This window comes from Aspergillus caelatus (genome assembly GCF_009193585.1).
Source record: "Aspergillus caelatus strain CBS 763.97 unplaced genomic scaffold BDV27scaffold_209, whole genome shotgun sequence".
Lineage (NCBI taxonomy): Eukaryota > Fungi > Ascomycota > Eurotiomycetes > Eurotiales > Aspergillaceae > Aspergillus > Aspergillus caelatus.
The window spans coordinates 38975-65238 of NW_022475472.1; the positions used below are offsets into that span (position 1 = coordinate 38975).

At 48.0% G+C, this 26264-nt stretch overlaps 10 protein-coding genes across 10 annotated transcripts; 5 read left to right on the forward strand and 5 right to left on the reverse strand.

Annotated features, from left to right (window-relative positions):
- Positions 1 to 520: 520 nt before the first annotated feature.
- Positions 521 to 820, reverse strand: BDV27DRAFT_134414 (uncharacterized protein; the record flags this gene model as incomplete). Its single annotated transcript, XM_032068296.1, has 1 exon — positions 521 to 820. Exon 1 carries the CDS (start codon positions 781 to 783, stop codon positions 523 to 525), a length of 261 nt encoding a protein of 86 aa, XP_031923599.1. The 5' UTR covers positions 784 to 820.
- glpV (glycogen phosphorylase) lies at positions 738 to 4453 on the forward strand. The gene is made up of 8 exons (XM_032068297.1): positions 738 to 1288; positions 1346 to 1358; positions 1428 to 1463; positions 1515 to 1576; positions 1633 to 1736; positions 1803 to 1880; positions 1943 to 3708; positions 3780 to 4453. Exons 1-8 carry the CDS (start codon positions 1116 to 1118, stop codon positions 4185 to 4187), a joined length of 2640 nt encoding a protein of 879 aa, XP_031923600.1. The 5' UTR covers positions 738 to 1115; the 3' UTR covers positions 4188 to 4453.
- Positions 4454 to 4606: 153 nt separating this feature from the next.
- BDV27DRAFT_134417 (ATP-binding cassette long-chain fatty acid transporter PXA2) lies at positions 4607 to 7358 on the reverse strand. The gene is made up of 4 exons (XM_032068298.1): positions 6708 to 7358; positions 5997 to 6633; positions 5045 to 5942; positions 4607 to 4968 (listed from the first exon to the last, which is right to left on the reverse strand). The coding sequence occupies exons 1-4, from the start codon at positions 7215 to 7217 to the stop codon at positions 4890 to 4892; spliced, it is 2124 nt and encodes a 707-aa protein (XP_031923601.1). The 5' UTR covers positions 7218 to 7358; the 3' UTR covers positions 4607 to 4889.
- A 448-nt stretch (positions 7359 to 7806) lies between these two features.
- On the reverse strand, positions 7807 to 9505 carry BDV27DRAFT_134418 (uncharacterized protein). Its single transcript, XM_032068299.1, has 6 exons — positions 9341 to 9505; positions 8968 to 9274; positions 8462 to 8905; positions 8293 to 8399; positions 8142 to 8238; positions 7807 to 8079 (listed from the first exon to the last, which is right to left on the reverse strand). The coding sequence occupies exons 1-6, from the start codon at positions 9488 to 9490 to the stop codon at positions 7937 to 7939; spliced, it is 1248 nt and encodes a 415-aa protein (XP_031923602.1). The 5' UTR covers positions 9491 to 9505; the 3' UTR covers positions 7807 to 7936.
- Positions 9506 to 9893: 388 nt separating this feature from the next.
- BDV27DRAFT_167757 (L-glutamate gamma-semialdehyde dehydrogenase) lies at positions 9894 to 12017 on the forward strand (the record flags this gene model as incomplete). The annotated part of the gene is made up of 4 exons (XM_032074578.1): positions 9894 to 9950; positions 10070 to 10177; positions 10234 to 11691; positions 11985 to 12017. The coding sequence occupies 4 exons, from the start codon at positions 9894 to 9896 to the stop codon at positions 12015 to 12017; spliced, it is 1656 nt and encodes a 551-aa protein (XP_031923603.1).
- A 310-nt stretch (positions 12018 to 12327) lies between these two features.
- On the forward strand, positions 12328 to 13627 carry BDV27DRAFT_148633 (proline dehydrogenase family protein; the record flags this gene model as incomplete). The annotated part of the gene is made up of 2 exons (XM_032070940.1): positions 12328 to 12755; positions 12814 to 13627. 2 exons carry the CDS (start codon positions 12328 to 12330, stop codon positions 13625 to 13627), a joined length of 1242 nt encoding a protein of 413 aa, XP_031923604.1.
- A 369-nt stretch (positions 13628 to 13996) lies between these two features.
- Positions 13997 to 16956, forward strand: BDV27DRAFT_148634 (fungal specific transcription factor domain-containing protein; the record flags this gene model as incomplete). Its single annotated transcript, XM_032070941.1, has 12 exons — positions 13997 to 14037; positions 14100 to 14124; positions 14310 to 14481; positions 14576 to 14710; positions 14774 to 15085; positions 15134 to 15272; positions 15423 to 15652; positions 15790 to 15893; positions 15949 to 16135; positions 16195 to 16522; positions 16686 to 16764; positions 16885 to 16956. 12 exons carry the CDS (start codon positions 13997 to 13999, stop codon positions 16954 to 16956), a joined length of 1824 nt encoding a protein of 607 aa, XP_031923605.1.
- Positions 16957 to 17010: 54 nt separating this feature from the next.
- On the reverse strand, positions 17011 to 17422 carry BDV27DRAFT_134427 (uncharacterized protein). The gene has a single exon (XM_032068300.1). It carries the CDS (start codon positions 17225 to 17227, stop codon positions 17033 to 17035), a length of 195 nt encoding a protein of 64 aa, XP_031923606.1. The 5' UTR covers positions 17228 to 17422; the 3' UTR covers positions 17011 to 17032.
- Positions 17423 to 17894: 472 nt separating this feature from the next.
- BDV27DRAFT_167761 (flavin reductase family protein) lies at positions 17895 to 18973 on the forward strand (the record flags this gene model as incomplete). The annotated part of the gene is made up of 1 exon (XM_032074579.1): positions 17895 to 18973. One exon carries the CDS (start codon positions 17895 to 17897, stop codon positions 18828 to 18830), a length of 936 nt encoding a protein of 311 aa, XP_031923607.1. The 3' UTR covers positions 18831 to 18973.
- A 1625-nt stretch (positions 18974 to 20598) lies between these two features.
- Positions 20599 to 25061, reverse strand: BDV27DRAFT_134428 (putative cell wall biogenesis protein Mhp1). Its single transcript, XM_032068301.1, has 2 exons — positions 21551 to 25061; positions 20599 to 21488 (listed from the first exon to the last, which is right to left on the reverse strand). The coding sequence occupies exons 1-2, from the start codon at positions 24531 to 24533 to the stop codon at positions 20860 to 20862; spliced, it is 3612 nt and encodes a 1203-aa protein (XP_031923608.1). The 5' UTR covers positions 24534 to 25061; the 3' UTR covers positions 20599 to 20859.
- Positions 25062 to 26264: the final 1203 nt, after the last annotated feature.

Genomic DNA, 26264 nt, shown 5'->3' on the forward strand with positions numbered 1-26264 from the left:
TCGCCCTTATTGGGCCGACTATGGTAGATTGCCCAGACACGATAGAATCACCGGCATCAAACGCCAGAGGATTGGGTGGGATTGTGTGAATAGTATCATGTTAAGTTTATATAATCACAACCGTTTCTTATGGGGTTAGTCTCTAATAACAATAGATAACTAGTTTAGAAGTCCGGCCGATTATTAGGTAAATAAATCAGGGTGGGTCAGCGAGAGGTTGTAGGTAGGGGTCTGGACCTTGGTTCTGTGGGGAGTAGAGTAGTAGGGTAATGGCAGTGCACAGTGCACATACATGCAGGAGGTCTGATGAGTACCGCACGGACTGTGATGATAGGAGCTGTGAAGCTACTACCTTCGGTGGTTGGTTGATTAATAGGCATAATTAGGGTTGCTTTCCCTCCCCCGCAGGGTCAATCAGATGGTGTTTGCGTCATTACTTTTCCGAACGTCCATCAATTTAAAAAATCACTTCTACCTGACGGAAATATCAAGTGTTCCACCACGAAAAGTATACCTTAGCCATCAACACACTTCTGTCCTAGATATAGTAGTATTTATGGTATATCTGTATCTATTTTCGACACGGTGACACGACAGAAAATTGAAGGGCCATTCCGGATAATCCGTGGACCTCAATGGCACGATTAAACAGACTGGTCTAGACAACCCTCCCAATGGGTGGCGTAGGTTACCATCTGGAAGGGATTGAAACCGGTTCCTAGCTTTCAACAACAACAACCAACAACAACAACAACAACAACCGGGATCCAATGCGATAATCATTCCCAATCTCCGCTACGATCGTCCATTGAGAAGTTTCAACTGATTGATGGTGCCCATTTCGAGGTCTCGTCACGGGGTGTGCTTGCAGTTCGAGAACGAACTGAAGCTCTGACCTCTTCCTTCCCCTCTTCCCTTGTCTCATTGTCTGCTGCCACCTTCCCCTCCATCCATCATTTCTCCTCTTCTTAAGTTGCCTGGCTAGCTTTTCCTTCCCCCTCCTTTAACTTCCCTCAATTGGCATCTCTCAAATTACCCGTTCCTCATTCAGCCTGACCCTGCCATACCTTCCAAGCCCCACGTCGTCCCTGTATCACCTTGGTAACTGGGCAACCATGTCTGAAGCACGCCGGGAGAGGAAACCATCTGTCGGTGCTCCTGTGTCAGAGCTTCAGGGTCCTATTGGCCCTGGCTTTAGCCGTCCAAAGCACAAACGGACTTATACTGGCTTAGCGCCAGCAGAAATCAAGAGTGTTGAGGCCAGCATCCCTGAGCCTCTGAGAGAAGCGTAAGTGGCATGTGTACCATGGTTGACTGGTCTTGACTGATTAGACTTCGTCTTTAGCTGGAGAAAGCATGTAAGGCGGACATACTGACTGTCATCCGAGGTTGTGGTCCTCTTCCGTACTAAATCATGTTGGCTGCAGTCTGTCAGTGGCTTTACGAACAAAGATGAGTTTGAAGTATGTGACGGCCTGCTAAGGTACATGAAACCATTTCTAACAGCGATATAGCAAGAGCTGGTCCGTCACGTCGAGACTACCTTGGCTCGTTCGCTCTACAACTGTGATGAGCTGTATGTTCATGTAGCTCCATGCATTCTTTCAGACCCCCAAATAACAACAACAACAGCGCTGCGTACTCGGGAACTGCACTTGCGTTCCGTGACCGCCTGATCATCGATTGGAATAAGACCCAGCAGCGGCAAAGTTCTGCAGACCAGAAGAGGGTGTACTGTAAGTGTGCCATGAAATGCTTCTAGGTCTGCTATATCCACGGATGCACAGCTAATCTGCTGCTAGATCTCTCTCTTGAGTTTCTTATGGGCCGAGCGTTGGACAATGCTATGCTCAATGTCGGCATGAAGGACGCGGCTAGGGGTATGCGATGACCTGAATACGCAAGCTCGAGATAAGAGACAAATGCTAACTGCATAGTGAAGATGGCTTGAAGAATCTCGGCTTTCGGATCGAGGATGTCATTGACCAAGAACATGATGCCGCCCTCGGAAACGGAGGCTTAGGGCGTCTAGCAGCGTGCCTGCTTGATAGCCTGGCAACACTGAACTACCCGGCCTGGGGATATGGGCTCCGTTACAGATACGGGATCTTCAAACAAGAGATCGTGGATGGATACCAAGTGGAAGTTCCTGATTATTGGCTCGACTTCAATCCCTGGGAATTTCCCCGACATGAGATTGCCGTCGATATTCAGTTTTATGGCTGGGTGAGAAAATATCAAGATGACAACGGTAAGACTGTTCATTCATGGCAAGACGGCGAAGCTGTCCAGGCAGTAGCGTACGATGTACCTATTCCTGGCTATGGAACTTCTACTACGAATAATCTTCGATTATGGTCAAGCAAAGCGAGTAGTGGGGAATTTGATTTCCAGAAGTTCAATGCTGGAGATTACGAGAATGCCGTGGCGGAACAGCAGCGCGCAGAAACGATCTCTGCGGTGCTCTATCCAAATGATAACCTTGAAAGGGGCAAAGAGCTCAGACTGAAGCAGCAGTACTTCTGGTGTGCTGCATCGTTGCATGACATTATTCGAAGATTCAAGAAGACGAAGCGAGCTTGGAGAGAATTCCCGGATCAGATAGCAATCCAACTCAATGATACACACCCGACACTGGCTATTGTCGAGCTGCAACGCATCCTGGTTGATCTAGAAGGCCTCACGTGGGATGAGGCCTGGAAAATAGTGACCAATACTTTCGGATATACTAACCATACAGTCCTGCCAGAAGCGCTGGAGAAATGGTCTGTCCCTCTGGTGCAAAAGCTACTCCCACGGCACATGCAGATTATCTTTGATATCAACTTGTTCTTCCTACAGACGGTAGAGAAGAAATTCCCCAATGACAGGGACCTACTGTCGCGGGTGTCAATCATTGAAGAATCACATCCGAAGATGGTCCGGATGGCTCATATTGCAATTGTCGGATCCCACAAAGTTAATGGTGTCGCCGAACTCCACTCCGACTTGTTACAGACAACGCTCTTCAAAGACTTTGTCCAGGTTTATGGACCTGATAAGTTCACCAACGTCACGAACGGGATCACTCCGCGCCGCTGGTTGCACCAGGCCAACCCGCGGTTGTCGGACCTGATCGCCACTAAGCTTGGCGGATACCATTTCCTGACAGACTTAGCGCTTTTAGATAGGCTCGAAGCTTTTGTCGATGACAAAAACTTTCGAAAGGAGTGGGCGGAAATCAAAACCGCGAACAAAATCCGTCTTGCTAAGCATATCAAAGACGCTACCGGCTATAGTGTCAATCCCACCGCTTTGTTTGACATCCAGGTAAAGCGTATCCATGAGTATAAGCGTCAGCAACTCAATATCTTCGGGGTGATTCATCGCTATCTGACTATCAAGTCCATGTCTCCGGAAGAAAGGAAGAAAGTCTTGCCACGAGTATCCATTATTGGTGGCAAGGCAGCCCCGGGGTATTGGATGGCTAAAACTGTCATCCATCTTGTCAACAATGTCGCATCAGTCGTAAACACTGACCCGGAAATCGGTGATCTTTTGAAGGTAATATTTATTCAGGACTACAATGTCAGCAAGGCAGAGATAATTTGTCCCGCCTCGGATATCAGCGAGCATATCTCAACCGCTGGTACTGAAGGTAGTGGTACCAGTAACATGAAGTTTGTACTCAATGGTGGCCTTATCATTGGAACGTGTGATGGAGCCAACGTATGTTTGACCCCTGCGTCCATCTGTATACAACTGACCCTTGTGATTGACTTGTCGTAACTCTTGTCTAGATCGAAATCACTCGCGAGATCGGCGAACAAAACATTTTCCTTTTTGGAAATCTAGCTGAAGATGTCGAGGAACTACGTCACCGCCACTACTATGGTGACTTTCAACTCGACCCTCAGCTTGCCAAGGTGTTCGACGCCATCCGAAGTGGCACGTTCGGAAATGCCGACGACTTCTCTGCGCTCATTGCATCCATTGCAGAGCACGGTGACTACTATCTTGTATCCGACGATTTCAACTCGTATGTAAAAACTCAGGAAATGGTCGATGAGGCATTTCGGAACCAAGACGAGTGGATAGCCAAGTCCATTACCAGTGTTGCACGCATGGGCTTTTTCTCCACGGACCGTGTCATCAACGAATATGCGGATGGAATCTGGAATATAGAGCCTCTCGCTGTGAAAGAATGATCGAGTGCGTACAATACATCCAGATATAACTGCAGTTTTCCCCCTTTGTTTTCCTGCATTCTTCCAGTATGTTTCGGTTTTGAGGTTCATGTTTCTAATGCACCTAAACCCCTGTCTGTGACTTGCATCAGTTCTAATCATAATTATTGAACAATGATTAGTGTTCAAGATGAGAATGACGACAACACAGTTTCTGCATACAAATTGCTACTATTATTTGACTGTTAGCTCCATAGTTGCCTTAACACAGTATGATTTCTATTTGATTCTTTCTCTCTTTATCACTAAGGCTTTCTTCCTCACCGGCACCTATCATTACTCCCTACGAGCAACACGCAAGTAGTGTAGAGACAACGAGGAAAGAAAGGCCCATCATGATGATGATCTTACTACAACAGTCGGATGACTGCGCCTATAGCTCTCTTCTAACCTCTTATTCTCATTTGGTCCACTAGGTAGTGGACGAACTAGCGCGAACTGCAAGTATCTATGAAACAAATCACAACATAGCCAACGAAGGCAATTGTCACTAAACGTACATCTGTACGTTCGCTAAAATGCTCAACATAGAAAAAGTGTGCTTCATATATCATGTCTCAGGGGTAAAGGGGAAGAATGGGGAAGGGGGAGGGTATAGACTGCGTGATTCGAAAAGATCCCAGAACAAGATGGAACAGTATATGAATGAGATGGAAAGTTTGCTTAGGAAGCATTTAGTTCAGCAATGCGCCTTTGAAGTTCTGGAACGGCCCGGAGGTGAAGATCGAGCTCTTCTTTCTCACTATAAATACAGTGTTAGTCTCGGTGTTGTACAGTTATTGTGAGAATGGGGGTAGTCAAGGATAGGCGCAGCTTACTCTTCTAGTTTCAGTCTCCGTTCCCAGTCTAGACCTGTGAAAATGTAGCCTCCCTGGCCGTCGAACTGCAGAATCTTCTTGTGATATTTCCAGAGGCTGCGACGGTGGGATACGGTCATCAGGGTTGTGCCTAATCTCTTGGCAGTCTCGTACATGACCCTTTCAATCTCCATAGTGACCGATGAAGTACATTCATCGAGAATGGCAAACTTGGGTCGATGGTAGAAGAGTCTTGCCATGGCAATGCGCTGTTGTAGTCCACCTGAGAGTACATCACGCCATTCCTCCTCTGCGTCCCAGCCGTCAGGGCGGTCAACAACTGATGCGATCTCAACAATGGAGAGTATATCATAAAGATCGTCGTCAGTAACGCCCTTAGCACGCATTTCGCGAAGTCCATCTGGGTAGATGACCTGCTGGCGAAGGGTTCCGCGGGACAAGTATGGTCGTTGCGGAATATAAAAGATCTCATCAAATCGAGGTTTCTTTACCTTGCCTCCGTAGACAGGCCACAGGCCGCCCAGGATCCGAAACAAAGATGACTTGCCACATCCATTTGGACCAACAATTAGAAGATGATCACCGGGGTGCACAGTAAATGACAGCTTCCGCACCAGAACATCCCCGTTAGGCGAGACGATCGGGACATCGGTGAATTCGATCGAGTCGCTCTCCTCTACCTCTCCCCGACCGGACAAAACAGCTGCATTCTCCTCGGTCGATGCAGAAGACACCAGCTTCTTCTCAAAGCGTCCAGCTAATAGGTCGTCCATGACCTCCAGCAATGACGCGACACGGGCTGTGTAGCCGGCTAGTTCAGATATCTCTTTGTATGAGAACATCAAGCGGCCAAAGGCATCAGAAGAGGAAAGCAACATCCTCCTATTCGTAACAAAACCTAGTTAAATTGGTGTTAGCTCAGTCTCGCATACCAGCCTTAGTCCCTACTTACTCTCCGTACGGTCTCCCATGGTCTGAGTGATTTGACCTGGAATTCTGAAGAAAACTGGAATGCTGCATAGGATCAATCCCAAGGCTCCCCAGAAATACTTGATGACAAAGTCCTCCATGAAGCCGTGGTATAACCGTCTCCGTAAAATGCGATTCACGTGCTTAATTAGCGTGAAATATCCTTTGTCTAGAGTATCCTTCTCCGCCTCGTGGCCGTGATATAGGGCAATCTCTTCACTATAGTCGATCAACCTCGAGTGGAGGAACCGGAATTCTCCTTCCAAGCGGGCTTCGTCAGCAACGTATTTTCCAAATGGTGGCGTTAGCGCACGCATGACGTTAGCTGACAACTGAACCAGTAGGCTCATAATAAAGAGGCCTTCCCCGCCCACACTCTTTGAGAGGGAATAATTATAGATTGCCATGTCCAGAACTGGCTTGGCTAGGTTGGAATACAGCTCTGCCAAGCTGTCAGAAAATCGAGACACGTCTACCGTGATGAGTTGATCGGGATTTTTGACTCGGTCATCCAGCGCAGAGATCGCGTAGAATGTCATGTTGCTCAAGTACTTGTCATGAATGTAATCTGTCAAGCGCTTCCTGTAACTGAGGGCAAGTTTACATTGGTGATAAGAAAGCTAGAAGGGTTCAATGACGTTAGTTGGTGTAGTTCACTTGCGTGAGAGTGGACCAGAACCGGCGCACGACATACCATGGAATTCGTGAAAGTTGCTGGTACGGCAACAATCATCCACCACACAAGGCCCAGTAGGAAGTCCTTCCCCTTCCCTCTCACCAGGTTACTCACCAGTCTCCCGTCTAGTTCAGCGACGTATAGACTGAGTAACGTTCGAAGCACCAGGAAGACACTGTGGCCGGCCAGTAACCGTAGCTCTTTACTCCGCCAGCTGGGAACCACTATTTTCAGCAACCGAAATAGATTTCGAAAGAATTCGCGGTTGACCCCAACTTTCTTCCGCGGCCGGTCGCCGCCATCCCCGATACTGCTGGTGCCCGGACGCCGCCGCAACTCCACTTGTTGCTGGGAAGCTGCTTTCTGTTCGGAGATGGCATTATGAATGCGCTTCGCTAAAGCTGCGAAGAGGGCTAGATAGACTGTGCGAGAAATCCCAGTGCGGTGGCGCAGGTACAAAGTAGTTAGGCTTGAGAGGATCTGCCGAAGCGATCGTTCGGGAGGAAGTAGTTTCGATTGAGCGGCCATCGCGACGGAAAGAAGCCGCCGCGCGCAAGATGGGCAGAATTTATTTCAGCCAGAGTCAACTTGGGATAACATGGCCATAAAGTGGATAACTTAGTTGAGGAAGGGGGGTATAGTGTCACCCTGTTTCGGGGGAGGTTGGAGAAGAAGGCGGAGAGAGAGAGAGAGAGAGAGAGATAGAAAGAAAGAGGGATGATTGTTTGTCGCAGTAGAAGCTGGGGGAATGACATGTGAACGGATCATCCCCCGATTTTCTGGGGAAGCCGAGGAATCTTTGTTCCGTACGGTACGGTATTTAATAAATGTATGCACATATGGAGTACTACATATTGTACCATACATACATCGGATGTCAACTCTGGTAAAGATGGTAATTCTTGATTCCAAACTCCAGTTTAATATAATGTGACCTATGATATAGTAGGTAGGATAAGGAAAAAGGCATATATATATATGATACGAGCGGGATTCGAACCACGCGTCTTGTGACACGCAGAGACACTACATAGTTCTCGGACCAGCAGTAGCCTGAACCTGGTGTGTTTGGTTGGTATGTTCTCTCAACTTTATTTTGTAGAGTCTTGGTTTCTCTCTTAGTACCAGCACCTCCGTTGCTATATTATCAACTACAATGTCAATGGCTTTTGGTCTACCATACACCTGTACTCTCGTGATGATCTGGGTAGGCGTCTTATATATATATCTACACCAAGCTATGCTAATTATCCGTCGGAATTAGTCCAGCCCCAAGCCGCTCGAAGCTGTATCTGTGCCTTGGTAGTTGATAATGCATGGGTCTCTTCGGTTATGGTTAAGATGCCGAGTAGTGCTTCTTGCTCCAAACGATCCGTTACTCGATCTCCACCTGTTCAACTAATATTAGGTTGGAACTATGCATACAGTTCTCCCATCAAATAGGTGGCTTACACATCGAAACTCCCATGCATGCTGTAATAAGGGCAGGAGCTGTCTTGTTTGACCGAGCAATGCCACATAGTATAAACATGCTTTCTTTGATTTCAGCCTGAGAGTGTGAGTGAACACGGCAAATTCTTCTAGAATTGAACACATTCCATACCTCTCTTCGACCGACTGCTGCTCGCCTACCAGGTCCTAGACGGGGGACTCTGGGATCGAATGCAGTAAGTAGAATCCTCGCAAGGTGCCAGTGTTGAATGGCAGTTACTATGAGTGTAAGGTGTGTGAGCCCCTGACCGTTCACAAGCACAAAGGCCTTTGATTTATACCGATGCAATCATCCAAGAACCATAGCTCTGGAAACACTTCGCCCTTCGACCTATCCGGCGGTCGAAAATAAATCGGGTTGAATGTCGGTGGTGCCATTCGGTTCCACCCTTGAATATAATCCCAGAGCTGTTCATATTCTTTTATTGTATGGCTCCTCTCATCGTAACAATACATCAGCGTGTGGGCACAGTGCAAAATGACTCGATTGGCCCACGTAGGGTCATCTGCTTGGTCGAGTAACCTATAAGTCGAGTGATCACAGCAACTGAGGTCAAATTGGAAGATACGCTGTTTGATGAACGAAGTGTGAAATTCCTGGCGTATGCCTACCCAGAATGCAGCCAGTCGGAGGCCACCGTTTCTCACTGCGGCTGCGCCCTGGGCGTCCAGGAATACTTGCACTCCTCGCAAGTAAGTTTCATCGTCAACTCCTACAAGGGGCGCTGAAGCCACCAAGTCAGCCGCCACTGCCATCACAAAGCGTGTCAACAGGAATGGAACATACAATCTACCTCTTCATAGAAGCGCAGAATTACCGCCGCCGCCAGCAGATTCTCATCTGCCACTTCGGCAGGATTCCCAGACAAACTCATGAGATGTGATATACACAGGCTTTGGTATTCTAGCGCAGCATCATCCCCAAGAAAAGGTAACTTCTTCCCCAAGCACAATACCTCACTGGTCCGTGTATGCTGACTTCGGCTGAGGTGTCTTGCGGAAGCGGAAAAGATCGCATATAGGAGCGCAGGACAATTTGCTGCCCGTTGAGGAACTACCTTGGCAAATTGCTTGGAGGGATCACATGTATCAAACTAGGAGAGGCCATCAGTTTCATTTTAGGGAATGGTTACTAGTTCCTCAGATCTGTAAGCGCCCACCCATTGTGCAAGTTCGTCTACGAAATAGCGCATCAAACATGCTTCCTGAACGTCTTTCTGTGACCATAGGGACTGAGGCAAATCCTGTCCCCGAACTGTCACCACACTCTCTTGTGTAGGTCTTGGCTTTGGTAAGCGTTGTTGGGCCATCAGCGTTGATTTGAGATGACTTCATTTCCTCAGCAAGAGCAGTCAAATTGACAATCTAATTTGTTGATTGCGCCTACGACCCCGCATTTTCTGACGGGCGCCGGTCTTAGCGTGCCAAGGACCTCTGGCTGAACTATCTTTCAGTTGATTGCTGTCGGAAAGATGCACCGATAACCTGAGCTTGTATGTGAACTTCAACCCTCTGATGGTGGGAATTACAGATGGTTGATTGTAGAACATTCGGAATCGTCTTCCGAATGTCGGGATGAGCCTACGACTTGCTATGGCTATACATAAGGCTCATTGACTCGGGCCCACGACATCTGTCATTTCATCTCGCACAATAGTATGTTTGCATTGAGACACTTGTGAGCCTTTTGCTCTTCGGCATTTTCCTATCGTGATGCGGCCCCTTACCCTAACTCGTGCCGTTGGCCTCAACCGCCTCAAAAGGCACTTCGTCAGTTCAACTGCGCGCAGACACATGACTATCTTACACCCCCCGAAATTTGAGAATGAAAAACTGGTGGGCTAAAAGCAGATAGCCTCATGGACGTCCTCTACTGACTATTCCCTCAGCTCAGCTATGCCAAAGAATCCCCTGAGAGAGTTGAGTTGTCCGAGACAATCCAGAAGATGAAGGCTGAATTCCCTGCTACAATCCCAATCAAAATAAATGGATTAGAAGTATGTAACCAACCAAGAATGGCCGTTCCTATAGACTTATCTGTGTATGTGTATAGGTTGAAACGAAGCAATCCCGCTCCCAAGTAAACCCTTCTCGGCATAAAGATATTGTGGCCAACTATGCACTGGCTACACCCGATCAAGTAAATGCTGCTGTCGATGCGGCTCTCAAGGCCAAACCTGCTTGGGAGGCCACTCCATTTGAAGACCGCGCAGCTGTTTTTCTGCGTGCCTGCGAGCTCATTACCGGCAAGTATCGCTCTGAGATGGTTGCTGCGACGATGCTTGGTCAAGGCAAAAATATATGGCAAGCAGAGATTGATGCCCCAGCGGAAACCGTTGACTTCTTCCGCTACTACATTCAAGAGGCATGGGCTCTTTACTCTCAGCAACCTAAAGTTCATCCTGATGGAAACTGGAATAAACTTGAATACCGTCCACTTGAAGGATTTACCTATGCGATTGCCCCTTTCAATTTCACAGCACTTGGAGCTACACTTGTTGGCCCGGCCGCGTTGCTTGGAAACGTGGTCATCTGGAAGCCGTCAGATTCAGCCCTTCACGCTAGCTGGCTTCTCCACAAGATTCTGCTAGAAGCTGGCCTCCCTAAGGATGTTATTCAATTCCTACCTGGTGATGCCGAGGAAGTAACCAACACCATCCTTAAAAGACCCGAATTCAGTGCTCTGACCTTTATTGGATCTACCTCGACTTTCAAGGGGATCCAAAAGAAGATTGGAGATGGGATTGGACAAGGCATCTATAACTCCTACCCTCGTGTTGTGGGTGAGACCGGTGGGAAAAACTGGGGAGTGGTCCATCCATCTGCGGACGTGAGAAGTGCTGCTTTGAACACTATTCGCGCTGCCTTCGAGTACCAAGGCCAAAAGTGCTCTGCCAACTCCCGTGTCTATGTTGCCGAGTCAGTTTGGCCTGAATTCCAACGACACCTAAAAGAGGAAACGGAGGCGTTGAAGGTTGGAGACGTCGAAGATTATGGCAACTTTGTCAACCCTGTTATCCACGAGCGCTCGTTCGACAAATTGAATAAATTCATCGAGGAGGCGAAGACCGATTCGGAGCTTGAACTTATTACTGGCGGTAAGACCTCCAAGGTAAAAGGGTACTATGTGCACCCCACCGTCTATAAAACCTCCAATCCACGTCACGATATCATGAATCGGGAGCTGTTTGGGCCGATTCTGGGCGTCTATGTTTACCCCGATGCTGAGTGGGAGGAAACTCTGAAGTTGGTTGATACAACCTCTAGATATGGCCTTACTGGAAGCATTTATGCGAAGGATCCATACGCCAGCCGCCAGGCCCAGGCTGCCCTGAAGCATGCTGCTGGTATGCTCTACCTGAATACTAAATGCACCGGCTCTACGGTTGCTCAGCAGCCATTTGGTGGTAGCCGAGATTCTGGTACCAATGATAAAACAGGCACTATGGCTCATTTGCAAAGATTCGTTAGCACTCGGACGATCAAGGAGGAATTTATCCCCTTAGAGAAGGTTGGGTATCCTTCCAACGAGGTCTAGATGTCAGCGCTTGGTCAAGGAAATTAAGAGATTGAAATGCAATCAGTAGTACAGGAAGGGAACGCGCAAGGCCAAACACTAGCAAGTATACGTAAAGTCTTCCTGACTTTCTTCATGTCAGCAATAACATCGTTGAAAATCAAATGTAATAGCAAAATGATCAGTTCAAAATAAATCCAGATTTGTATTGAAAGATTCAATTATAGCGATAAAATCCTCTATTCAATACTGGGCTAGTTGTATTACGCATTACATCAGTCTAGTAGATTGACACAGGAATTCCTTCGGGCCTCTATTGATGCGTTGGCCCACGCTCTCGGGGCAGTGTTCCGACTGGACTTGGACGCTATAGTATATGTAAGAGCATGCCCAAAAGCAAATGGACACCGGTAGTTACCCCTCTCAGATCCAATTTGAACTAAATTTTACTTTGTCCATCGAGTCTTCCTTTCGTCTGATCCCACTATGCTCCCCCAGTCTACGTTTTTGATGCGCCTCCAAGTTGCATCTGTCAAAAGAAAGTCACTGCTGGCATACCCGAACTATAAAAGCTATCACTATGAGCCGGTCTCTAAGCCAGAAATCAAGCCATATCAGGCAGTTCCACCAATGGCAAGGTTACCGACCCCAGTCTTGCTGCGGTCTTTAGTCATGACTTCTCTGATGTCCTCTAAAATCCTTATGCGACCAGCGCTTACCATACTGAGCGTTATTGCTACTTCAAGATTGCCATTCCTGAACGCAGATCGAAATAGCATCCTGAATAGGGCTCTTCGGCTTACGGTTTACGATCACTTTTGCGCAGGCACCAATCATGCAGAGGTCTCGAAGACAATAGCAGACACCAAGCGGATTGGGTACCAGGGTGTTATCCTGGGATATTCCAAGGAGACCGTATTGAACCCCAATGATCAATCATCAACAGATTCTATTTCTGCTAAGTATAGCGACCGGTGTTATGAAATGGTTGAGGAATGGAAGGAAGGAACCTTGACGACCTTACGCATGCTCGAGCCGGGGGATTTTCTGGCTGTAAAGTAAGTCTAATACCGCCGTTACTTTGAATCACCTGAGTACTGACGGTCCGTTCTGTAGATTGACAGGGGCCGGCCCGATTTCGGTAGATGCCATGGCAGCGCGTCAGCCAATGCCTGAGGTTGTGGCAAAAGCCGTGGACACGATCTGCGTCGCAACCGCACAGCAAGGCTCACGTCTCTGGCTCGACGCAGAGCAACAGGTACTCCAACCCGGATTGGATAAATGGGCCATCAAGATGATGCGCACGCATAATCGATCGGAGACGCCGGTAGTCTACAATACAATCCAAGGGTATCTCAAGGGGTCGAAGGCGAACGTCGACAAGCATATCAAGTTGGCAGCGCAAGAGGGATGGTCACTAGGGATCAAGCTGGTACGCGGGGCGTATATTGAGCATGAAAATCGTGCCTTGATCCACGACACCAAGGAAGAAACAGACCGTTCGTATGACATGATTGCAAACACGTTGCTTTGTCGACGACTACCGGCTGAAGTTGAGCATCTGCAGTTCCCACCTGTAGCCCTCTTTCTTGCCACTCACAATGCGGCTAGCACGGCAAAGGCTATCACTACGCACCAGGAACGTTTACTTGCAGGACAGCCTACAGTTAAACTCGAGTGCGGGCAGGTTCAAGGCATGGCGGATGAGCTGAGTTGTGAGTTGTTGCAGAAGTACGAGCATGCCCTAGTTCAATCGTCTGCTGCAGAGGTGTCTCTTCCAAAGACTTTGAAGTGTTTAACGTGGGGATCTGTGGCTGAGTGCATGGGATATCTACACCGACGGGCAATTGAAAACCGAGGCGCTGTAGAGCGAACACAGCATATGGCGGCCGCTATACGGGCAGAGATGTGGCGGAGACTCTTTGGGTGAGTCGATTACGAGTTGATACAACATGAAGGGTACTCTTAAACTAGAATCGAATACCTAGTAATTGTTAATTAAACATTGGCCATAATTTCACTGAACCTTGAGCCTCGTTCATTGTTATGCGTGTGGAGAACTTTTAGGGTACTTCAGGTCACGCACTCTATTACTTGATGAGGATAATCGCATACAATGACGTCATATAATAGGAACAACAGCCAATGGTCCAATGAGAGAGAATCTGATAAGGCAATCGCAACCCCGCACTTTGAGTTCCGATAGTGCGGGTACAAAAATCGGACACTGATCCCGACCTTTACTTTCGATTGTCATCGCCACTTTGCTCTCAACAATACATCGGCACTTGTGTCCGAAATGCCTCCAACTGAACGATCGAAGAAGAAAAGTCTTCGAGCGTGAGCAGAACTTCCCTATCCATTGTGTAGAGATGGTAGATGAATAACTAGATACATGCTAGATGTGAACGGTGTCGGTCGATGAAAGTGAAGTGTTCGGGATCACATCCCTGTTCACGATGTACTCGCAGAAATCGATCCTGTCACTTTCCAGTGGAGGAGGTTAGGGTCTCTGTTAGTGAACGGTGAGGGCATGAACAACGTCGGCAGAATCGTTGCACTAACACACGCCATTCTTCAACCTCAGCTATCTGAGAGACTTGGAGGAGCAGGCTACGAGGAGTGCAAGTTCCGGGCGGTATGTGACCTCTGCAGGCGCGGAGCATCAGGACCAGCCTCCCTTGAGGGGAAGTGAAGCTGTGGCATTTTCCCCGACTCCTAGTGCAACTCCGTACCTGCCGCCGGATGACCAGCGAACAGCTGGATGGCAGATAGCAGCCCACGGTAAGCAGGTTTTGTTCTGCGTTACCAAACATGCCTCGAGATCATTCTGCTTATAGTATTCTACTTAGTCCTTGAGAGCTAACGCATCTGATAGATTCTCCTACACGTAATCCTGGCAGAAGAGTTGACACTGGGAAGAGGCAAGAATGCCATGACTCGGAATTTTCGAAGAATCCATTGGTGGACAAAGAGGAATGGACCTTTGCTGCAACTCCAGACGGCCGATATTGTGAGATTTTTAAACTTCAGTGTCACTTGAAACACCACTAATGTAAACAACAACAAAAAAAAGGGTATATGGGCCCGTCATCCTCATGGTCCTTCTGTCGTCGCGTCCTGGCCTTGTTAGGGAAGCGAGTTCCTGAATCGAACTCTCCACCAGCTCCATGGCATCTGGATGGTATGGCATTCAAGTTACAATGGAAGCAAGTACCTCCCGAAGAACTGCCTGATGTCACCAATCTACCGCCCCTTGATTACGCGCTTTTTCTATACAATGCCGCCAAGTACTATCTCGTTTCTTTATCCTTCCTGATTGATGAGACACTATTCCTTCAAGAGTTGCATGAATTCTACCGGGATCCAGCAGCGAAGGCCGCCTCGCGTAGGTCTTGGTTCGCCCAGTATCTACTTGTGCTTGCCTTTGGAAAAGCCTGCATAACTCAAAGAAATCCATCTGGGTCTCCTGCTGGCCACCAGTATGCATCAAGCGCGATGGCTTTATTGCCTGACCTGTCGGGCATACACGAGGACCCTTTGACCTCGATTCAAGCTTTGAGCCTAGCAGCATTGTACTTCCAGTCAATTGACATGAGAAAAGCAGCATTTCAGCACGTAAGCTTCTGAATTGACGGGTACAAAAGATGTCCCTGCTTATTCACCTTTACTCTCTATTAGATCGGACAGGCTCTGCGTTGCTGTATTATCGAAGGCATACACAGACATGTACCGGAAGAGCTAGGTGGACCAGAATTTTCCCATCGCTGTCGGACTGTCTTTTGGGTAGTATACATGCTGGATAGAGAGTTCTCTGCATTGATGGGGGGACCAAACTCAATTCGCGATGAGGATATCACGGTCAAATTACCTGCAGACGTGGCATCAACCGTAGAAAATACCAACTTGACGTTGCATGTTCGGCTCGCGCGCCTCATGGCGCAAATATTGACAAGTGAGTCCGGTTGACGATCAGCTAATATGAGGCTCTATAAGAATTGACTAACGCAAACGAGTCAGCGGTCTATGGGGTGGACAGTGCATCTAATGGAGCGTTGATCAGAGATATTCAATCTATCCTTCATGCACTAGCTGATCTCTCTCACGATATCACGGAATTCTTGGATAACAGTTTTCATGGCATGGTTGGCCGAGGCTCGAAGATGGCGGTTAGACTGATGCTAGCCCAACATCATGTAAGTATACCTTGTATAAATCGTGCGTTTATTGTCGATACTAAGCAATTCCAAGTGTGTGGTTCTGACAACACGGCCTTTGGTTATGTGTGCTCTCAATATGCACATAGACCGTGCAGAGAGACAGCCGTCGCAAAGCATTTGCCTGTCGCCCCCTGTGGCATCCCTCTTGCAATGCTGCGCCGATTCTGCCCAGACTATCCTTCAAACTCTCCGATCATTAGCTGATGATGACTTGATGGGTATGTAGAGCTGTTTCCGCTTTCTTGCATAATGCCAGCCCTAACATCGAATGCGACAGATGCGTTTTTACCGTTCCAAGTCGAGCACGCTTCTTCATCTGCCTTTGTTTTGTACTTGATTCGTTCAATCGCACCCTCACTCATTGCGAATGAGTCCTGGTGTGATAACCTTGATTGTGTTATCGAAAAGCTTATCACAAAGGGCAACCTAGCGGCACCATTCCGGAAGTTGGAATTGAAGCATCTGGACCTTATGCTGACACCCTTAACACCGAGATCTGCAAACCATACAATGCTTCCAATAACTTCGGATGAGATCCACGATAGCAATGATGATACATATGCGCTGGATCATGTGGACATAGGGGATGAAGTTGCATGGGATTTGTTGGCGCTCAACCATTCTGTGAGCCTTCCACCAAGAGAGCTGCTAGATTTAGCAGATCAACTGGATGTGGACAGTATCATGCAGTCTATGGACTCTTGAGCAACGAGCTTTACCACCTAAATAAAGAATATATCACCATGATTTCTTAATGGAATCGGGAAGAAATGAAACTTTGATCATTTCCTCCAATCTGCCTAGCTTGCAATTCGATAGGGAGCCACTGTTGCGGTATAGTGGGAACGTTCAGTTCAGCGCGGAAAGAAAGATAAAGAAAACTTGACAAGTTGGGGTATCTAAACAACAGCAATGAAATCCACCTGAATCTCTACCCCAGCAGGCAATTTGGATACTTCCACCATAGACCGTGCCGGACGATGCGGAAATGCGGGATCATACACCGAGGCAAACTCAGGCATTATACTGGCATCTCTAACATAAACCTATAGTGACTCAAGAGGTTAAAATGATTACGGTGAAGGTGATAGAAGGATATCCAAGGGCTTGCGTGTTTAAAGGGCGCGTACAACCACTTTGACAACCCGGCCCAGTCCGGAGCCGGCCTCTTTAAGAATGGCTTCCGTATTCTGGATGATGACTTTGGTCTTCTCAACGGTTGAGCCCTTGATTAGATTACCTTGGGCGTCCGCAGGGATCTGACCGGAGAGCCAGACTTGGCCGCCGGCTTTGATTGCTTGGGACTGCATTTCATATTATTTGTCGGCGAGGTGCTTAGTGGGTTTACTCTGGGTCAACATACGTAGTGTGCGAAGGCTAGACAATAGTTAGCTTGCATGCCTTGAGTGGGTTTAGAGGTATTCTCACGGGCATATGCTTGATCGGTCTTCACACTTGTTACTGGGGTAAATATGCCTGCGGTGGTGGACATGGATCGATTCCCAAGGGCTGGACCCGGAACAGTGTAGAAAAGATGGCTGAGGGAAGGTATACTGCGGATAGCACGCGGAGAGAACATGCTTTGACTTAGGGATTACAAATTGCGGAAAGGAAAAGTGATAGCATAAACGGGCTAAACCCACGGGGTTTTGGAGGACTGGTGTTTCTATACCACCGAGTAGTCGGGATTGGGTGCCGGTTAGTCGGAGGACAGCTCCGACATCTTCTCATTTTTAACCACGTCTTAAACCGTCATTGTTACCAATCACAACCCCGTGCAATATATTCTAAAACTACACCTCACGGTTAAAATGATACGATCAAGAACTCTCGGACGCTTTCTGTCCACATAGTAAGCCTCTAGCCATTAGATCTACCTCCAAAAACTCAAGTCATAATTAACACAAAGCCAGCGCCACACCCACTCGCACAGCTCTCAAGTACCAACCACTCAGGAACCTCCGCCAAAGTTCCTCAATGGCAGCAACAGCAGCAGCAACAGCAGCAACAGCAGCAGCAACAGCAACAACACAAGAAAGCCAGAGTGACGCCGTACAAAAAAACTACAAAATAGTACAAGACGTCGGCAACTTCACCGCGACCGAAGCCCAACGTCCAGACTTCGACCACGCCAAGCACATTGAAACCACCAAATCGCCCTACCCGACCTGGGACTACGGACAGGGGGTACCCGACAACGGCGCCAGTCTATTGCAAGAGCATCACGAAGTAGACCCCTACGCACCGGACCGGCCCTCGGTGAACAACTACCGGCTCCTCGTCTCCGCCATCGCGCCCCGACCCGTCGGATTTCTCAGCACCGTAAATTCACAGGGCCAGAAGAATCTCTCCCCCTTCAGTTACTTCCAAGTCATTGACCATGACCCCCCGATGTTCATCGTCGGGTTCTCCTCCCGTCCGGGACGAGTGAAAGACACGTACCGCAATCTCAAGGAAACGGGCGAATGTGTGATCAACACGGTGTCCGAGAACATGATCGAAGCTGTTAATGCGACCTCGATCGATGCGCCGTATGGTGTTTCGGAGTGGGATGTTTCGGGTCTGCACGAGGCGCCCTCGACCACTGTTAAGCCGTCGCGCGTGAAGGAGTCGGTGTTCAGTGTCGAGGGTAAGGTGATCGATATTAAGGAGTTTGCGGATCATCAGCAGCCGGGGATGAGTATTGCTGCTACGGTGTTGATTAGGGCTACGCGGTTCTGGGTGAAGGAGGGGACTGCGGATGCGGATTTTAGCCATATTGATCTGGATAAGTTGAGGCCTGTGGGACAGTTGGGGGGCGTTTCTTATGGACGGGTTGTGTCGACTTTTGAACGGCCGAGGACGAAGTGGAGTAATGAAGTGGTGAAGAGTGAGTTGTTGGCTAGGCTGGAGGAGGAAAAGGGGGAGAATTGATAGACTCTTGTTTGTGGATAGATGATTTAGTATATAGTTGGCATTGTGTCGGTATTTTGTTTTCTGCGTTGGCCTGTCTCCTTTTTCTTTCTCTCTCTCTCTCCCTTTTTGTGGGTCTTCTCTAGATAGAGGTTGGATGTTGTTATGCTATATAGAACATGTTCGGATATAAACCTATATTAATATTTACCTTGTGCCTCACTTGAACACAATCCAATAAATTATGGTGACTAGACTTGTACAACTCCAGAAGCCAGAGATATTCGCAAATGTCAAACTGCATATGCTCTAGAACTCAAGTACAGCATAACTTGACCATGACTAGAACCTGCTTATAGTCTACCTAGTTAGATCCCTAGACTCAACACATCAATAAGAGAACTTTAACTCTTCACATTGCAAACACTCTCTACTAAACGCTGAACCAAACCCCCAACCTAACTTCCCCAGAACACTCACCCATCCACCCCAATAATCACAAATCACGAAACCGGCCCCCTCACAGCAGGAACATACTAAACAACACCGATATCAACACTAGACCTCCTAACAACCTGATTCCACAAAGGGTTACAGGGGGAGGGAGAGAGAGAGAGAGAGAGTAGGGCACACTCACAGGCCAAATCTGCACTTTCTCCAAATCCCATACCCCACTAGTAGCGTAGACATCCTTCTCAATAATCCACCGAACCTCGTCTTCATTCTCAGCAGTGTATACAACCATACTACCTTTAATTTGGATATCACTGGTCTCTGTGGGATGGGTTTCGAGGATTGCACCTGTTTTGTTTTGTGTTAGACATATCAGTGAGGTCTCATCAATGCTAGTGTAGTGTAGCGATGTATCCAGCTAATGGTGACATCGCCATAAGAATACGAGGTAGATAGGACAGGTCTTACCTCCATCAACAAGCTTTCCAGCGGCTATTAGCGGTTTTATTCCCTCGTAATGTGCACTGGTTATTAAAAGCCCGTGAGCATTGGTTCACTGGGTGCATTATAACTTATAGATAGGGTATGTAAGGGCAGGTCACAATAGATATGAGAACCTCACCCTTTTACTTGCTTCCTAAGCTCCAGAACATCGGGCTTATCGGGCATGATGCAGAGAAACTCTTTCTTCTGGGACATTGCTTTCGTTGAGAGCGATCTTGTGGTAATGGAGGGTGTTGTTAGTCGGATGAGGTGGGAGTGTGCTCTGCTGGCGAGCCTGGGGGCTAGACGGGTGGCCATTTGGTATGGTGTATATGATTGTGGTTCTAGGAATCTAGGTAGATAAGTGAATTTGTATTGTCTTTTGTGACCGGACTAGAGTTGAGGGGTTTGTTATGTATTATTACTATTATGGTCCATGTTGGATGTGTCGGTGTTTCATCCCGATGTATTGTTGAAGTTGAATTCCTCTCGGAGAGCGAGCCCGATGGTTGAGGGAGATTTAGGGTTAAGTGTCGGATTTACTTTGACTTTGTTTGATTCAGACTGCTGTGACTGCTCTTAACGTCTATAACTGCGTGAAACCGGGAATACCTAGCTATGTACATGTACTGTAACTAACAATGATAGGAACTTGAGTACTATAATATCTACAGCGTAATCACTGAACCCTTTGTGCTATGCGTTGATGCTCGTGAGTTTATTGAACAGTGTACTAAGACATTGTATCTGCAGTGAGTCTAGGATAAAAGGTGCTTATCGGATCTAGAGAATTCTACTTCATATATCATACTGCGATCAAAGCCCTTAAGCGATGGATTATAAAAAGTATAAGTTGAAGCCCGGCAAAGTCGGCAACCGTTTCATGGACGAAGAATATGTACTGTACAAACTGACATCTACCATGCACGAGATGGCCAGGAGGAAAATCAGAAATAGGACTGAAAAATTAAAGTACATCCGAAACAAAACTCGCGCTCAGTCAACGGCAATAAAGTTCATATATAATAAATAATAATCGGAGAGCAGCGAGAAAATAGTCGCTGCAGTAGGATATACCCACATTCAGAATGAGGACCGTCGTTTTGACTCAGTCCTATCTGTTTTGGCTGCCAGCGCCGTTCCCTGATGATGCGGTTCTCTTTCCGCTATTAATTTGAGCCGCAATCTGGCTCTGTTTGAATTTCTCAAAGGTTTCTGCATCTTGCTTATGAGCTGCCCATAGCTCTTCTACAGTTGTGCCTAACTGCTCGAACGTCTTGTCTGCACCCACGCCGTCAAAATGGGAGTGTTCCTGCTCCTCCTGCAGACGTTCGAGTTTTTCGCGGAGGGCAGCAATGTGTGCATCATCTAGGGCGAGAGATGAATCATCGCCTTGGTCGAATGAGGGATTAAGAAAGTCGCGGCGAAGGTTCTGGCCAAGCCGATGGACATGGCCTTCTTCGGAGGTCATTGCACGCGAATGAAGAGAAGTCATCGAGCTTGCTCGCGATATGCCCAAGGCGTACTGATCGGCATCTTCATCATCAATAGCACACTCGTCGCCTTGATCGGTGATCGGTTGAGTGCCGAATGTAGTCCCACCATTTACGTCGTCACCTGAATTCTGCGAGCTGGAATCCGGAGCTGTAAAGACCGGTTGTGGTATGATCCGCGTCTCTGGGTACTCGTCCTCGAATCGCTGAATCATCCTATGCAGGGTGAAATCAAGGAATTGAAGACGTCCTAACGTAGAAACAGAAGTGTTAGCATTACTATCAGCTCACAGATGCAACGTGCGGACGTACTGTAATTAATGTCGTTGCCGGCTCTATCCTCACGGACAAGAGCCGATTGAATCCTCGTCCGAATATTCCGGGCGGATTCAAGTAAGTTCTTCGACATATCACGGGGCCTTTTCGCCACATAAGACCGGGACTTCCTGTGTCTAGGCGTTGTCGTACCACTGGGTGGGCCAGACTGATCGCCGGGCATATGATGATCCAGGTTACCAAGACAAACCCCCAGAGCTTTGACCACACCGGTTCCTCCAATGACATAGTCTTCATCAGGAGCTGGCTCATCATCTTCCTCGCCAACTTCATCCCCGCCGCCATGGCCAACAATATGTTGCAGGATCTCCGGCACATGAACGGTCTCACGTGCACAGGACGGGTCACCAGGCACAGACAGATCCCCTTCAATAGCACCTCGTTCGAGGTTTTGAAGAGAATAGGCCACGATCTGAGAGGCGAGAGCCTTCACAACTTCATTGTTTTCTGCACTCGGGACTTCGATTTCCACTGCTATGATCGTCCGCGACACACGTACTGCTGCCATTATGGAGGCGTAAACAGCGCAGGCTTCCTCCTGGTTACTTGAGTCTGTTGCAGCAGCTAGCGCACTGATGGCGGGATTCTCCAAGATGCTCAGATGGCACAATCTAGGGCATTCGGGAAGGACTTCAGCAAGAGCGATGGCATGGTCGGCTGACAAATTCACATCAGCCAAATGGATGCGCTTCAATGAGGGCATTTTTGGGAGGAAACGCCGGAAAGTCGCTAGAGCATCAGGCTGGCTGGAGAAGAGCTCTGGATTATGGGAGAAGTCAATGAATAGGAGATTAGGAAGGCGACTCAGTGCTTGTAGCAAAGGACTAATGGCAGTTGGGGTAAGAGCGCAGTCGGCAAGGCTCAGCGCGTAAAGGTTGGTGTCTTTTTCAATTGCCGATGTAATTAAGTCCAAATGATCTCGGATGGGATTACCACCAAGATCAAGTCCTTCGCATTTGCTTGATTTAAGATATCGAATAACATGTTCCAAGCCTTCTCGATTCAGCTCGTTGTTCGCGAAGCCAAGCCTCCTCAAGCCGAGAGTCGTGGCTGCATCGCAGATCTTCTTCACCTCCTCTGTTGTGGGTTTGCACTCGCTCAGCAAGAGTTCCTCAAGATGATCACCACCGAAGCGCCGAGAAAGGGAATTAGCGAATACAGTCGCAACATCCGCCGCGGAACCAGTAGCACATGAGGTTTTTGAAAGCTGACCATTCAGATCATGAGTTGTGATAGGTGTCTTCGGAAGTGGTATACCTGACAGGTCAATGGCCTTTAAGGATTTCGAGAGGTGAACGAACAGGCAAATGTGACGCCAGCCTTCCTTGCCGATCTTTGGGTTATCTTTGAGGGATAGTTTCTCTACTACACTATTTCTCTCTTCTTTCGCCGAATCCTGAGAACCTAACTTTCCTGTTCGCCTGCGTCTCTGCCTCATCTGCTCCACTGTTTTTGTGGAAAGCAGGGCAGCAAGAATTGACCGCACCGAGTCATCTGTCAAAGCACACTTTTCCAGAATAATCTTTCGGACAGGGACTACAGCTAGCCAGTCACTGAAAGTGGCCATGTCCTGAGCGGTCATGGGAAAGTTGGTAAGATCGAGGACACCAACCGTTCCTGGAGATTCCGCGAGGATGGAGGAAGGCGCGGAGATTTCATCAACTATTCTTTTCAGCACAGGCGTCTCCCGTAACTGGCAGCAGCGTCTGTATATCCGTACGGGGTCTGTCGTCGGGTGGCTCTGCGTTCTAGAGCGCGGGTTACCGGGCAGAGGCACGGGGGGATGGTCCTCATGGTCATCGGCAGTTAATTGTAGAGGAATAGAACCATTCGCCTCTGCTTGTCTCCGTCTCCTCTCCTTGCGCTCCTTCCTTTCCTCCTCCGATCTCTTCTTCTTCTCTTGTTTTCTGGACGGCTCCTTGGCTTCACCGTTCACTTTGGCATCACTGGGGTTGGCTTCCGGTTGACTAGCTTGTTTTTCCTTATCCGCCAACACTGTCTGCGGATGCTTTAAAGCAGAGCCTTCGTCTTTATCTTTCGACTTGGTGCCGGACTTTTTCGATTTTCCATTCAGATCAGGGACGATCCGCTGTTTGGCATTGGCAGGGCTACTTTCATCGTCGGATTCTCGGCGAGAGATTCCCGCAATCTCAACATCTACACAAAATGCAACGCGTCGTAATTTGGCCTGGTCCAAGTCTGGGATCTTACACCTGTCCCGGCCCCGGTCAATGTTCATAACGCGACGCTCGCAGACAACGCCATTTGTAGCCAACTTGCCCGATCCGCCCGATGCAGAAGATGACAGTTTTCGAAAGGCATTCTGAAGAAACGAGGGGCCCTTAGGGGAGGTGGAAGCAAACGGATTTGGTTCGTCTCTTCTTTCATCGTCTTTGTCCTTGGGGGAATAGGCTGCTCCGAATGGGTTGTGCATATCGAGTTTTGAAACAGGAGAGGTTGCCTTAACGGTCGGCTGGCTCTTTAAGCTGGACTGTGACGGGGGTGTAGAGCCCGAAGAGAACTTGGAGCTGAGGGTTGAGATCCATGAGTTCCTCCTCCCGATTGGCTTCGGGGCACTTTTCTGAGAATTCGGGGACGATCCAGTCGACTTCCCATCCGTTGTCTTATCATCAGATCTCACTTCCTTCTCGGTTCGATGAGCATTCTTTTGCGCCTCCTGTGTAGGTGTTGCAGCAGGGCTGGGGGGCTCGTATGGAGGTGGTGGCGAGGTTCTCTCGACGGGAATTTCTTTCGTTCGCGGTGCGACGGTGGGTTCCGTATCAATGTTCGACTTGTCGCTGTGCATAGACGACGCGGATTTGCACCTGGAGAGATTGTCTGCTGGGACGTTAGAGGCCAATCCAAATGATTGTGGATGCGACAGAGAAACCCCATGCTGGGTATAGCGCTGTCTGGGGCTCGCCATCACCTTTCTGCGTATGATGCAGCCAGCTGACATCAACAGTCTCAACTCCCTCCATTTTAAATTAGAGTTTAGCCTGATAAGTCGATTGAGAATCGAATGACTTCGTGGCCCAATAGATTAGTTGATGTACAGGTGAATCAGGGCGGACGGGTTCAAGCGCATACTCCGGTCCACGGTGTTGAGAATCAACCACAATTCAAGAAGAAGACTATTCAACAATCGGCAGTAAAAGTCGGAAATATAGTGTGTCGAGTCAAAGACGCATCTGTTCCCCAATGAACCATTACAAGGCCTGACAGTGGACATATAACATCATGACATAACGACAAGGTCTGGCGATCATGGTGGGAGCGGAGTAAACGATTGGTGACAATGCGGCAGAGAGAACAGGTGACAGACGAAAGTCCACAAGGAACAAGACACCTCGAGGGCAAAACTTCAGGAGTAGGTAAAAAGGGTCACAGAAAAAGGAGAAGTAGCAGAAAAAGGCCAGTGCGGAATGAGGCAAATTGGGATGAATGGTACTCCGTACCTTCAGCTAAGTAGTTAAAGAATGGCCGACTGCGGACTAGTTAGTGGGTATTATCGAACGCTGAAGGAATTCCTTGCGGAGGGCTGGCTTTCTCCCCTTACCTAATCCTGGTACGGCCACGGTACGGTACCGGGATATATTACCGGTGACGTTCAGAAGTACCCAAGAAGTTCAATGATTGATGGTACAGTATGTATGTACTAATATGCACGTCTAATGTTGCACGACTTATCCCTCGCCTACAAGCATAATTCATCTCATGTTGAATCTCCCCTCCCTTGTACACCATAAGCGACGGGCCACTGTCAAATCGCCTGCCACTTCCTCTTCCGTGGTTTCCGCTTGTAAATTCCGTTTTTTTCCCTCACACGACACACCGCCAAGACCACCTAGAACGCGTACGGTAATGATACGTGGGCCTAGAAAATAGGGTCAATCAAGAGGGCCCACGTCTGTACCATCTACCGGTGCCCCATGATCTTAGCAGAAACCCCCCATTCGAGGTCTTAGGGTGGGATCGAACAAAGTCGATGATTAACCTCTTTGTAATATAGTTTGGTAACTGAATACCGACCAGTGAAAAAGTTATCTGTCCCAAGTACGGAGTACATACATAACATACAAGAATGTACAGCAATGCCTCACTGTGTAACAAGCCAAAGAAGCTTGTTCGAAACTCTCTCTGTTCTTTTCTTAGGGCACGAGATGCATAAAGTATTGATAATGGTGAATAATCAAATGCGTATTGGTCCAGCAACAAGTCTCCTGGAAGCAACTAGTAACCAGTCCTAGTCTTTGCATATGACGTATAGTCAACTTATTTCATTATCATGATTGCATGATCTCAATCCGAAGACCATATCAGGTCGAATTTTGGGTGAATACCCAAAAAAAAAAAAGAAGAAGAAGAAGAAGAAGAAGAAGAAGAAGTTGAAAGGCATGAAAAAAAAAATTGGGCAGCGAAGGGTCAAACGTTTTCGTCCGATCAAGATCTACTATCCACGCAGACTGGTTTGGTACCGTGTGGCGTCCAGCGTTTCCGGGGATTACGATTGACTTGAGTTTAAAGTATGACGATCCGAACCTTTCAATACAGGAGAATGCCTGAGTTAACCAACACGTTGAGTTATCTGCCGTGAATGTTATCTATCTCGTTTAAACTTTCTCTTTTTCTTGAAGTTCCTAGTCCTTTTCAACCCCTCCTTTGTTTTGTTTTGTTTTGTTCTTTTTTT

Coding starts and splice junctions, on each gene's coding strand:
- glpV (XM_032068297.1), top strand. CDS start 1,116: ATGTCTGAAGCACGCCGGGAGAGGAAACCATCTGTCGGTGCTCCTGTG. Junction 1,464..1,514: donor CGAACAAAGATGAGTTTGAA/GTATGTGACGGC, acceptor ACAGCGATATAG/CAAGAGCTGGTCCGTCACGT. Junction 1,577..1,632: donor CTCTACAACTGTGATGAGCT/GTATGTTCATGT, acceptor CAACAACAACAG/CGCTGCGTACTCGGGAACTG.
- BDV27DRAFT_134417 (XM_032068298.1), bottom strand. CDS start 7,217: ATGGCCGCTCAATCGAAACTACTTCCTCCCGAACGATCGCTTCGGCAG. Junction 6,634..6,707: donor CAACTTTCACGAATTCCATG/GTATGTCGTGCG, acceptor GAACCCTTCTAG/CTTTCTTATCACCAATGTAA. Junction 4,969..5,044: donor CGGAGACTGAAACTAGAAGA/GTAAGCTGCGCC, acceptor CTGTATTTATAG/TGAGAAAGAAGAGCTCGATC.
- BDV27DRAFT_134418 (XM_032068299.1), bottom strand. CDS start 9,490: ATGGCCCAACAACGCTTACCAAAGCCAAGACCTACACAAGAGAGTGTG. Junction 9,275..9,340: donor TAGACGAACTTGCACAATGG/GTGGGCGCTTAC, acceptor GGCCTCTCCTAG/TTTGATACATGTGATCCCTC. Junction 8,906..8,967: donor CTTCTATGAAGAGGTAGATT/GTATGTTCCATT, acceptor TGGTGGCTTCAG/CGCCCCTTGTAGGAGTTGAC.
- BDV27DRAFT_134427 (XM_032068300.1), bottom strand. CDS start 17,227: ATGCAGTCCCAAGCAATCAAAGCCGGCGGCCAAGTCTGGCTCTCCGGT.
- BDV27DRAFT_134428 (XM_032068301.1), bottom strand. CDS start 24,533: ATGTCAGCTGGCTGCATCATACGCAGAAAGGTGATGGCGAGCCCCAGA. Junction 21,489..21,550: donor CGGCAACGACATTAATTACA/GTACGTCCGCAC, acceptor TTTCTACGTTAG/GACGTCTTCAATTCCTTGAT.